The sequence below is a fragment of the Hordeum vulgare genome, chromosome 2H, assembly GCF_904849725.1.
Source record: "Hordeum vulgare subsp. vulgare chromosome 2H, MorexV3_pseudomolecules_assembly, whole genome shotgun sequence".
In the NCBI taxonomy this organism is placed as follows: domain Eukaryota; kingdom Viridiplantae; phylum Streptophyta; class Magnoliopsida; order Poales; family Poaceae; genus Hordeum; species Hordeum vulgare.
The window spans coordinates 568,408,779-568,422,272 of NC_058519.1; the positions used below are offsets into that span (position 1 = coordinate 568,408,779).

At 48.1% G+C, this 13,494-nt stretch overlaps 1 protein-coding gene across 1 annotated transcript; it reads left to right on the forward strand.

The window, feature by feature from the left end:
* Window positions 1-4,449: 4,449 nt before the first annotated feature.
* On the forward strand, window positions 4,450-6,403 carry LOC123430575 (transcription factor MYB17-like). The gene is made up of 3 exons (XM_045114434.1): window positions 4,450-4,927; window positions 5,064-5,193; window positions 5,397-6,403. The coding sequence occupies exons 1-3, from the start codon at window positions 4,792-4,794 to the stop codon at window positions 5,992-5,994; spliced, it is 864 nt and encodes a 287-aa protein (XP_044970369.1). The 5' UTR covers window positions 4,450-4,791; the 3' UTR covers window positions 5,995-6,403.
* The last annotated feature ends 7,091 nt before the right edge of the window (window positions 6,404-13,494 follow it).

The following is a 13,494-nucleotide window of genomic DNA, read 5'->3' on the forward strand; positions in this document are numbered from 1 at the left end:
CCTTTCCATGAATAACAAAACTGAAAAAACATAAATGAAAAGTAACTAAAAAAATTAACTACAATAAACACATATCATGTGTGGAAAAAATGCACGCAAACACATCACTATTTTTGTTTTTTTCATCGGGGAAAAAAACTAATGCCTGTTATAAACGGGTTTACTGAAACGGTCAAAAAAAATATGTCCCAATGCGTAAGAATCAGATGGGGAACACAAGGGAGATTGAATAGTACCCTAACTTGGTGGCGGTTCGGCTACGGTGACGACGGTGGGGCAGATTGCATCGATGACGGCGAATCTCAACGGTGGCGATGCTCGGGGAGTCAAGGCGATGACCTGGGGTCTCAGGGGGCAGTGAGGGTTTGAGGAACGAACCGTTTTGAAGATGTGAAATCAAAAGGTTCGGTCTGCAGGTATATATACCCATGCGCTGTCGGTATTTGTCTCAAAAAAATGTGATTGCAAGGTAACTCGGAAAACTTGCAATTGCAACTAGCATAAAAAAAATGAGCGCATCTTGAATGGATAATTTGTAAAATATCATGTTGACGTATCCTTTCCATGAATAACAAAACTGAAAAAACATAAATGAAAAGTAACTAAAAAAATTAACTACAATAAACACATATCATGTGTGGAAAAAATGCACGCAAACACATCACTATTTTTGTTTTTTTCATCGGGGAAAAAAACTAATGCCTGTTATAAATGGGTTTACTGAAACGGTAAAAAAAAGTACGGAATCATATGCGAGAAAAAAAAGAGAAGTAAATAACAAACAGGATATCACATTCGCATGGTAGAAAAAATGAATAGATGAAATGACACACATCATATCATATTACATAAAAAAAATCCATACATAGTGATTGCCATAAAAAACTTTCAAACTCTCATACTTCAAAGACACTGCTTACTGGTAGAAAAATAGCAAAAAAACACAACAAGTTCTTTTACACTGCTGGCATAGTCTTTTACAGTGTTGAGAGAGGAAAGTGATTACCCCTACACATTTTGGATGAAAAAAGAAAAACACATGCATAAGACTAACTTCCTTCCTCTAAGAACACATTCTTTTATACTGCTGGCATCTTCAGAATGTGCACAACACATATGACCTCTATGTCGCCGCCATTGCTGGGTTTGAAGCTCAAAACAATGTCGTCGGCTTCTTGAAGGTTGCTCTGGCTTGCAAATACACCCCATTCATTCTTAAAAACCACCCGGCCATCACAATCAGTGTGGTATGCAACATTCATGCATTCACCAGCACCAATGCAAATGCCAACTACACCCACTAGTGGTAAGTTCAGTTGTTGAGCGACTTTCCTTGGGATTTTCTACATATTAGTAATATACACATATATATAGAAAAAGGAAAAAACATGTTAGAGTAAAGAATGCACAGTGAACAAAAAAAAGTAAGTATGCATGACATTTACCATAATCTTCCTGCTTATGTTTGTGGCTGTCATCCGGTGAATGAAAAAAGATCCAATATAGCCATCATTGTTGGAAAGAACCACATCCAACAATGATCTTTCATCATCGCTTAGAACACAACCATATGTGTACACAAGTTCTGGAGCAGCTACTTCCTCATCCTCATCAATTAACTCCTCGTCATCAGACTCAATGTTCAAAATATCTACACCATCACCTTTGCTTGCTTCGTCCTCATCTGGCACGTCATGCATAGAACCAAGATGGGCCACGTACGCTACTGCTGAGCGCTTGGATGTGTCAAAAACGACAAATGAACCATCCCCAAGATTCAAGTCTGAGACAAACTTCGCCCAATCATTGCCTCCCATCACTGTGGTCTTGTACCCTTTGTACACTTGGAGACAATATCTTTTATCATACGCTTTGAAATTGAAGAACCCTCCAGCAATGTGCTTTAGACTGTCCCTTATAGTGCATGGTATGTTCTACACAAAAGATACAAAAAACAGAGAGTAAAAAAAGGTTTAGCAACTCAAACAAAAATTTAATAAATAAATAGAGAGTAAAATACAGAAAAATAGATACATAAACGACATTGTAAGAACCAAGGGATGAAACATTACTATGAAGGTATCAGCGTCATTGTTGACGTAAACTCCCCATCTATCCGTGGTGCTGTTCTCACAATAGGCATGGCAAACTGGACAAACCATCCTTTGGAACGTACAAGAAAAAAATAAAAGAAGGTTACATACACAATAATTGAATGTTCACTTAAAAAAACATTAGAAAAATAAAGGTATTTACTGACAGTACTAACAAAATGTAGACATCCACACACTATCACATGAAGAAAAAGTAAAAATGATGACCATTTGAACATATTATAAGAAGTTTAGGCAAGTGATACAAAGAAAAATGATGACCATTTGAACATATTACATTGTAAGACACCATTTAAGAGATAAAAAAAGCATGATGAGAGATAAGGGAAACATGCATATCAAAACATATGAAAACAGACCCACACCCTACATCTAGACAGCAACCTACAGCTAAAAAACATATTGCATGCATCGATCATCATCGAATACACTAAACCAGCACACATCTTCTGCAACAAAAATGGTCTGCTGACTAACTGACCACCGCACGAATCTTAAACAGACCAACAACCTACATCTAGACAACAACCTACAGGTAAAACATATTTGCATGCATCGATGATCGTCGAATACACTGAAATAACTAAAACCTTATCTGAGTGAAATAAAAACAAAAGCCTTATCTGTCTGAAATAACAATCAACCAAAACCAGTACAGACACATGTCAATTCAGTCATAGTAAACAAAAACAGAAAACCAACAACTATAATGAAGCCATACTGATTTTCAAGAACACATAACACAAAACAAAAAAGAGCCCTGATATCATGAAGTAAAAGGCCTCACCTACTCAGTGTCAAACAAAATGATTCGATACAACAAGAAAAAAAATGAATTCAGACTACCGGTCGCATTTTCACAGCTCTAGCATCAGAAAAGTAGACGGACATGATAAACTGATAACAAATACATACTACTTCTAAAATAACTGTTAACAGATTCTCCTAAATGAATTTGAATTTCAATTAGCTCCCCTGCTATCATTGATAGAGAGACACAAAAATCTCACTGTCCATACTACAGCTAAAAAACACACATCAACTCCGCCGCTGATATCATTGCACAGACATAATTAAAGGCATTTGTTCCCATTGCTCCCCAATCTCCTGTTAACTGCAACAAGAAAATGATATCTCAAAAACTAAAATGTCATTCATGTCACAGTGGACAGAGATAAAAAGATTATTGTTAGCTCAAAACATTTAACTACATAAACTACAGGAGGGACAACATGGGCTTCTTAACAATCCTCATGTCTGAAGGTGTTGAACTATAGGCACATCTGCAGGCCTCAAGACTATCTACATTTATCCAACATTAACAAACTACCTCAATTACCTAGACTATCTCAAAAAACTTGCTGCAAGAAACACATATATCAACCAAAAAAAAGGCCTAAAAAAACTTAGACTGCATAAACATTCCACAAACAAAACAACACCCTCAAACACTAATTACAACCTACCCATACAACGAACTAATCAACGCCCTCATATATGAGGATTCGTACTTAGAACAACACAAAATGCGGGAAAAAAACAGAAACAATAACGGGAGAAGAACCTTTATGTAAGAATCACAGATGATTCTGGCGCCGGCAGAAGTCACAACTCTAGATCTCCTTCGCGCACTGGCGAACAACGCTGCTCTGGATCTCCTTCGCGAGCTCCGAACCTCCTCCGCAAGCCGCTGGCCGCCGCAGCTACTCCGCAAGCCGCTGGCCGCCGCAGCTCCTCCGCAGCTCAATGGGACAGAAGAAAACCCTAGACTTTGACATGGGCCTCAGCTCTACACTAAAAACGGCCGCACGGCAATGGGCCTGGCTGTACACTGCAAACTCACGCGCGAATATGGGCCCGAGCCGCACACAGATAAGAAAACGGGCCACGCAAAACTGCTAACTCACCAAAACATGAATCGCGACGCAAAAAATGATCTGACGGCCCTCGACGTGACTGCGACCATGGCTGGATCTCAGCTAGCTGAGTTTCAGCAAGCCCCGTATTGATTCGTGTAGCTAGCCTAGACGCAATAATCAAACTGGCTGTGATGCCACGCGAGCAAGAAATGCACGCCTGACATACCCACCCATGGACATGACCCATGGGCAAAACGTGTCAGGGCACATTCCTGAAACCACTACTCTAAATTATATTACATGACCATTTCAGAAGCTCGAGCGACCAAAGCGGGTTGATCGCGGGTTGATTTTTATTACTATGCAGAACGCACCCGACCCTCTGCTGTACCAGTGCAGCTGCACATCGTGCAACTGCAGACAACGGGTCGTCCCCTACCACGGCATTGAATTCTCCCTGGCCCTCTCGTCGTACTTGTTGCAAGAAAGAATGCGCATCATGCGTCTTCAATGCGGTGCCCTCAGCCCGTCAGCTCGACCAGTTATTATCGATGCCCTTTTCCCCCCACTCCCGTTGTTCGCAGCAGCAGGTGAAAATCCGGGGCATTTATGACCCTCCAGCATCATCCCCTCTCGGCCTATAAATCCGTCCACGCATTGATTGCCCACGTCCCGTCTTGCTGCTCTCCTTGTCTGTGTCGCCAACCGCCCAAGCTCGCTCGCTGCCTGCTACGACTCCGGTGGCGGATACTACGTCGGTCGATCTAGTCGACGGTGACAACGTCCATTTCGTCGGTGGTGGTGCGCGCGGCGGCGCCATGGGGAGGACTCCCTGCTGCGAGAGTAGGCAGGGGCTGAAGAAAGGGCCGTGGACGCCGGAGGAGGACAAGCTCCTCGTCGACTACGTCCAGGCCAACGCCCCCGGCAACTGGCGCATGCTCCCCAAGCTCGCCGGTACGTGCCGGCAAACAAACAACCATGCATGCATCCGCTCTTACTTTCCCTCCCGCACTGGAATCGTGTAGCAAAGGCATGATTTGGTTGGGCGATTTCGTTGAGGTGCTGACGGCGCGTGCGTGCGTGCGTGCAGGGCTGAACCGGTGCGGCAAGAGCTGCCGGCTGCGGTGGACGAACTACCTCCGGCCGGACATCAAGCGCGGGCCCTTCACCCCCGAAGAGCACAAGTCCATCCTCCAGCTCCACGCCATCGTCGGCAACAAGTGAGTACTCCTACTACTATTGACACATTTCTTGCTAGTACCACAGTATACGTGCGTATCTTTGCATGTATTGAATGAGGATGCTCATTGAATGATGAACGAACGATGCCATTTATTGAGTCATCTGTGTGTTGGCTGACCATGTGCATCCAAAACCGACGCTCTGACGTTGTTGTATCGTGGTGGTCCACCTTCTCAACCAGGTGGTCCATGATCGCGGCGCAGCTGCCCGGCCGGACGGACAACGAGATCAAGAACTACTGGAACACCAACCTCAAGAAGCAGCTCCGCCAGGCGGCGCTCGTCGGCGAGCAGCACCCGGCCGTGGCCAGCGCAGGCGCCTCTGCCGGCGCCGGCTGCCTCGCCGCGCGCCACACGGCCCAGTGGGAGACCGCCCGCCTCGAAGCCGAGGCGCGCCTCTCCATGCTCTCCACCTCCGCCGCGACCACCAGCGTGACCGCCTCCTCGTCATCCTCCACCGCCGCGGCCAGCGCCGAGCACGGGGCCGACGCGCCGTCCGACGTCTTCCTGCGCCTCTGGAACTCCGAGGTCGGGGACACCTTCCGCCGCAAGTCCGCGGCGCGCGAAGGGTCGGCGCCACGGGAAGGAGCGCTGCCAGCACCGGCCCCGTTGCCGCCGCCCGGGGACGACTCCTCGGCCGCTTCTAACGTGACGACGGCCGTGACGGCGGAGGAGTACCAGGTGTTCTTGGACATGGCGGCCGAGGAGCTGGGCCTGTTCCACGGCGGCGGGTATTCGCTGTACCCGCCGGCGGATGGTCTGTTCGCCGAGTTCCAGTGAAGCTAAGCTAGAGGTTTGGAGTTCACCTAGCTAAGCTAGCTAGGGGTTTCGTAGCTAACGTAACGTGCGTAGCGCACTATGCATGCGTCCGCGTACGTACATACGTGTGTGTGTGGTGCACACGACGAGCGTGTGCATGTCGTGTGTTGCCGTGGCGTGTGTACGTATATGTACCGTGCAGGTTAGCAAATGTGCGTGTCAGTGTGTACTACCGGTACGTGGGTGATGGCAGGGTTCTCTAGGGCAAGTGTTTTTTATTCGACTGCTCTAGCTAGGAGTCTATGACAGCTCGCGGCAGGACGTCTGCTGATGCTTGCCGCGGACTTCTCAAGCCATCTTTGGTTTATTATAATGTTGTGTACTTTTGTTTTTGTTTGGTTTTCATGTATTGAGTAAAGTCCATTTTAAACCTCGTTCTTGTCGGTTTTAAACCTTAAACTCTAAATCCAGGTTGTTAGCCACCTTAATGTTGTTTGAGTGAAGGATTAGGTGACGTGGCATAGTGGAAGGCCGGGTTTGCCTCATTCTCTCTGTGTTATATGTGCACTATCAATCTCTATCTGTCATAAGTGCGCGCGGGCTAGGTGGGGGAATCAAGCTAGGCCTTGGTGAGGAATCAAGCTAGGGTTCATCGAGCGATGGAGATAAGGTGATGATTTGCCGTGATGGAGATAGGAAGGCGATTGGCGGTGTCGGCCCTATCAGGAGCAACGGGAAGAAGGCGTCGTGGTGGATCTCCTGGAGTCCGGCAAACCATGGTAGGAGGTACTATTGGTGTGTGGATGCTCATGCATGCTCGATTCTTAGGTTTTTTTTGTCCCTCTGTTTTTGAATCTCTTAAATCTTTATGAAACTATTTTGTCAAATGAATAACATAGCTTCATCGATTGGCATGACGACCCAATGAAGCCATTTATGCGTGGATTGCTGGTAAAGTATGGAGGAGGAGGCTGAGTTGGCAGCTCGGTCAAGGGAGGGGCACGATGTTGGCTTGGGAGAAGAATTGGAGAAGAAGAATGAACTAGCTACAGAAATTAGAACAGGATTCGACAAGAAAGAGGAGATGGAAATGTATAAATTCCTAATCTATGGAATGATGTTTTTGTTGTTGGTTTAGTTGCAGGGTTGCTGTTAAGTTAGATAATTTAGATGTATTTTAGTGAAATGTAATTGGTGCCATGTTGGCAGCAAATGCATGCATGTTAATTTGCTATTCTATGGATATCAATAGGTGCAATGCTATTGATTTTGTGAGCAAAAAGATCACATATACTGGTTTATTTGTGTGCATTTTCTTTTTTGACAACAACAAGATCAAATTGATGCTATATACAAAATAGAAGTAAGCATACATTGTAGTTTTTGTTGACACAATTTGACATTAAGAAAGCATGCAGTTTGACTTGAATTTGATAGCAACATATATAACAAAAGATTGACAACAAGTTGATGTCAACAACAAGCTCTCAAATTTGATAGCAACATATATAACAAAAAATTGTCAAGAAAGGGACATAGTTGAGTGCACATATTTCATTTCTAGAAGTCGCCACTCGCAGATACCATTCATTGCTTAACATAGTTCTTAAGTGAAAGCAAAAGGCAACCACGGGTTCAAATTTAGCACTTGCAATGACAAATACAATTATTGAAGATCTTATCGAATACTTGGAAAACATCTTTAGTAAGTGCCACTTGCATACAAGTTATCATCGTTTTGTCACAACAGATGACATGGGTTGGCTTATCTCGAGGGGTTGGGGCCAATGTGCGTCGACGGACTTTGGGAACGAGATTGGGAACAAGCGGTGGTGACACGCGATGTACCTAGGTTCGGGGCCCTCCGTGGTAGGTAAGACCCCTAGTCCCGCCGGAGTTGTTATGTAGTAGATGAGGGCTACAATGGTGCTCCTTGAGCTGCTGGCTAGAGGAGGAAGGAGGAGCTAGCATGCTCTCTTTGCTTCTCTACGTGAGTGTGTGTGCGTGGGTGTGTGCGAATGATTGCCAACCCCCTTGCATGGGGAGGGTCGGGGGGCTTTATAGGCGAGTATCCCCAGCTTAGAATATTCATGGATGGTGCGGGTGGGGCCCGGCTAGCGGCCTCTCTGGCCGGCTGGAGGGTCCCACCTCTCGTGTGGTCTTGTCACTCGTGGGGGCCGTGGGAGGCGGGCTCCTATTGAAGTGGCGCCTCGTGAAGCGTTTGTCGCTCGTGCTTGTGGCTGGTGGTACGGCCGACTCCCTTGCCACCACGTGTGAGGGGTGGCAGGGAGTAGACGATGATGAGAGCCGAGTAGACCCAAACCGTCTTGCCTGGTCGCAGTCGACAGAGGGCGGCGGTACGACCGACTCCACTGTAGCCATGAGCGCACGATGCCACCGAGTGGTTGGTCGTGCGTCATGTCCCGTCAGAGGGGACGAGTCTTGTCGTATGGGTCAAAGATTGACAAGAGGAGGGGCCACCGACTGGCGGGTCACCCGAAGCCGGAGTGACGAGGGTCCAATAGCGAGCCGAGCCGGCCAGAGCCGTCCCGTTGGAGACGGCTCTTGAGGGGCACAGCCTGCCGCGATGTTTTTTAAAACTGGCATGAAGGGAGTTGAAGCTACCCCGGGGTTATCCCCCCCGATAGTATTCCCCGAAGCCAAGAACCCCGCTGGCTCGCAGCAACGAGTCTCGCCGGATTTTCCCCCAGAGTCATTGTTGGTGGCCCTTGGGAGCCGGGCCCGTCTGCTGCGTGCCAGGTCCGGGGATCCGCGCAGTCGATGTCGAGCAAAGCGACGCGGCGCCCCGGGGCTGGGGAGCGGGACCGCCACACGTCGGGCGCCGCAGGCCCAACCCAACCAAGCCACGCAGGTGATGGGACGGGTCCCAGAGCTGGGCTCGTCCTCCCATGGTCTCGGCCCGCGCACGGGATGAGATGTGACCGAGGAGGTCATCGGTCTTCCTCCCCGAATGCATTAGTGCGCCCGCATGAAGTGGGAGGAGTGGAGATCGTGCGCAACTAATCCACTCCCCCACTCATGCCGCGGGGGTTTAAATGGAGGGGAGGGGTGCGGGACATGCATTCCATCTTTACCTCCCACGCCCCTCGCGTTCCTTGCAACGCCACACACACACACACACACACACACACACACACACACACACAGAGGAAGCCAATGGACGTCGCCCGATCCTCGCAAGTGCCGCCCGCCGCCGGTGACGCCAGTGCCCCTGCTGGGGAACTTCTTTCGCATCGTCAGTGCCGTCGCCGCGCCCGAGCCCGCCGTGAGCAATCCGATGGGGAGCAGGGGGCATTGGACTTTAGCGACATTGGCGAGATCCACCTCGAGTACCTTCAACTCCGCCGTCACCTACCGCCACTGGGCGCCGTGGAGGCGCGGCTGCCCGGGGCCGAGAGCGTCCAGGTGCCCCAGGACGGCGAGGTTGTGGTCTTCTACGAGCATTTTGTCCATGGATTTGGGGTGCCGGTGAGCACGTTTTTTCGACGGTTCCTCGCCAGATTCAGGCTGCAACCCCACTACCTCGGAGCCAACTCCATTCTATAGCTCTCCGCCTTTGTCACGATGTACGAGTGGTATCTTGGAATCGAGCCATGGCTCGACCTCTCCTGCCACCTCTTCTACCTCAAGAAACAGACGGTTGACGACAAAGTTAGGGGGGCGAAGGAGATGACCGCCTGCAGGGTGGCCCTCATCTACGTTCGGCCGATAGCCGGCTTCCCTGAGATTCCGCTTCAGGAGTCGGTGAAGAACTCGTAGCGCTCGTTCTTCTACGTGAAGAACGTGGAGCCAGAGTTGGACTTCATCAATCTGCTCCTCTTCCTCAACTGGCTGCCGACTACGAGGCTGCATTGGGGGGAGAATCCGCAGCAGGCCGTTGATGTGGTGAACGAGGCCATCGACCAGCTCCGGGTGCAGACCGATGCGGAGGGCCTCAAGCCCATCGACCTCATTACCACCATGATAGAATGTCGGGTCCTTCCGCTGCAGCATCGCCCACACCGCATCTACTTCATGTGGGGCAGGCACGACCCATGCCGGATCTCCACGAAGGAGTTGAACCAGGTCACCATCGTGCGACTCGTGAACCTGATCTCCACCACCCGGATGGAGGAGGTGGGGTGGAACTAGGGCTAGGCCCCCTACGACCGGACGCATTTGTCGCCCGAGGTATGTAACGCACCATCTTCTTTTATTCTTGATTTTACCGCCCCGGCTCCGAATGACCCGCGACCCAAACGGATCGCAACTATTTGGGGGGGGGGGGTTGCAGAACCACGGCCGGCCAACGATCAACAGGGAGTACTCGGGCGCCGAGGAGCCGAAGAACCACAAGGGTGTGGAGCCGACGAGCGACGAGCTGGTGGACGATGAGCCAATGGGTGACGTGCCGACGGACAAGGAGCCGGTAGGCGAGGAGCGAGAGGCTGAGGAGTCCCCCGACGGAGGACCAGTAGTCGCCGACCCCGATCCAACAGGTGAGTTACTCAACCCTGTCGCTTGCGGGACTGGACAGATGATGATGCCTTTGATGTTGAAGAAGTCCACGATGCAGTGGGTGCAGAGACCAGGGAGGAGGTTGCCCTAACCAGCCAGCTCATTTGCACGGTTGCTAACAACTGATGGGTTCTGGTCTCACCGACTGCGGCTGCTGCTACCTCTTGAGCTTGCGTTGGTTTTTCCCTTGAAGAGGAAAGGGTGATGTAGCAGAGTAGCAGTAAGTATTTCCCTCAGTTTGAGAACCAAGGTATCAATCTAGTAGGAGTATCAAGACAAGTCTCCAAAGTACCTGCGCAAAAACAACAAACTTGCACCCCAACACTAAAAGGGGTTGTCAATCCCTTCACGATTGATTGCAAGGTGAGATCTGAAGGCAGAAAGTGCAACAAAGTAAAAGTGTAGAGCTGAAAATATGATGTGAAGTAGACCTGGGGGCCATAGTGTTCACTACAGTCTTATCTCATGATAGCAAGTATTACGGTGGGTGAACGAATTACTGTCGAGCATAATATCTAAGGCAATGATCATACATATAGGCATCACGTCCGAGACAAGTAGACCGATACTGTCTACATCTACTACTATTACTCCACACATCGACCGATATCCAGCATGCATCTAGTGTATTGAGTTCATAACAAACAGAGTAACGCCTTAAGCAAGATGACATGATGTAGAATGATAAATTCATGCAATAGATATAAACCCCATCCTTTTACCCTTGATGGCAACAATACGATGCGTGCCTCGCTACCCCTTATGTCACTGGGTGAGGACACCGCACGGTATGAACCCAAAACCAAGCACTTCTCCCATTTTAAGAATTGTAGATCAAGTTGGCCAAACGAAACCCACAACTCGAAGAGAATTACAAGGATACGAAATCATGCATATAAGAGATTAGAGAAGACTCAAACAACATTCATAGATAGTCTGGTCATAAATCCACAATTCATCGGATCTTGACAAACACACCGCAAAAGAAGATTACATCGAATAGATCTCCATGAAGATCATGGAGAACTTTGTATTGAAGATCGAAGAGAGAGAAGAAGCCATCTAGCTACTAGCTATGGAACCGAAGGTCTATGGTGAACTACTCACGCATCATCGGAGAGGCAATGGTGTTGATGAAGAAGCCCTCCGTGTCCCATCCCCCCTCCGACAGGGCACTAGAACGGTCCCCAAATGGGATCTTGCGGAGACAGAAGCTTGCAGCGGCGAAAAGTATTTTCACGGCTCTCTCTCGTGGTTTCAGATTTTTAGGGAATTTATAGGTGGAAGAAGTAGGGCAAAGGAGCCACGGGGGGCCCACAAGCCTGTTAGGCACGCCCCCCAGGTCGCGGCTAGGGGGCTTGTGGCCTCCCCCGGGATCCTTTGCCTTGGTTCTCAAGTTCCCTACGTATCTTCTGTTGCAGAAAAAATCATTTCGAAGATTTTATTCCGTTTGGACTCCGTTTAATATTCTCCTCTGAAAAGGGTCAAAAGCACGGAAAAACAGGAACTGACACTTGGCACTGAGTTAATAGGTTAGTCCCAAAAAAGATATAAAATGCATACAAAACATCCAAAGTTGACAAGACAATAGCATGGAACCATCAAAAATTACAGATACGTTGGAGACGTATCAAGCATCCCCAAGCTTAACTCCTGCTCGTCCTCGAGTAGGGAAGTGATAAAGACTGAATTTTTGATGTGGAATTCTACCTAACATATTAGTGCTTTGTAACTTCTTTCTTGTGACATGAATGTTCAGAACCGTAAGATTCAAAACAATAGTTTGCTATTGACATGAAAACAATAATACTTCAAGCAAACTAACAAGGTAATCATGAACTTTTGAAATAACAAGGCCAAAGAAAGTTATCCCTACAAAATCATATAGGATGGCTATGCTCCATCATCCCCACACAACAAATTTAAATCATGCACAACCCCGGTATTGGCCAAGTAATTGTTTTCGCACCGTTACTTTCTCAAACCTTTTTCAACTCTCATGCAATATATGAGCGTGAGCCATGGATATAGCACTATAGGTGGAATAGAGTCTGGTGGAGGTTGTGAGGCAAAAAGGAGGAGATGGTCACATCGACTCGGCATATCAACGGGCTATGGAGATGCCCATCAATAGATATCAATGTGAATGAGTAGGGATTACCATGCTCGGATGCACTTAGAGCTATAAGTGTGTGAAAGCTCAAGCGGAAAACTATGGGTGTGCACCCAACTTGCTTGCTCACGAAAACCTAGGGCAATTTTGAGGAAGCCCATCATTGGAATATACAAGGCAAGTTATATAATGAAAATTCCCACTAGTATATGGAAGTGTCAAAACAAGAGACTATCAATCATGAAGAACATGGTGCTATTGTGAAGCACAAGGGTGGAAAAGATAGTAGCATTGTCCCTTCTCTCTTTTTCTCTCATTTTTTTTGTTTGGGCTCTTTGGCCTCTTTTTTTGTGTGGGCTCTCTAATGTATGCCATGCTGTGTACCAGACCTGATATAAACCTTGCCATAAGTTTGGTAGGGAGGTACCAAAGTGATCCAGGTATGGAACACTGGATAGCGGTCAAGAATGTCCTTAAGTACCTGAAAAGGACTAAGGAAATGTTTCTCGTTTATGGAGGTGACGAAGAGCTCATCGTAAAAGGTTACGTCGACGCCAGCTTCGACACAGATCCGGATGACTCTAAGTCACAGACCGGATACGTATATGTGTTGAATGGTGGGGCAATGAGCTGGTGCAGCAACAAGAAAGAAGTCGTGGCAGCATCTACATGTGAAGCGGAGTACATAGCTGCTTTAGAAGCGGCTCATGAAGGAATTTGGATGAAGGAGCTCATCACCGACATTGGAGTGGTTCCAAGCGCGTCGGGTCCTATGACACTCTTCTGTGATAACACTGGAGCCATTGCCATAGCCAAGGAGCCCAGGTTTCACCGAAAAACGAAGCACATCAAGCGCCGCTACAACTCCATCCAGGACCATGTCCAGAGTG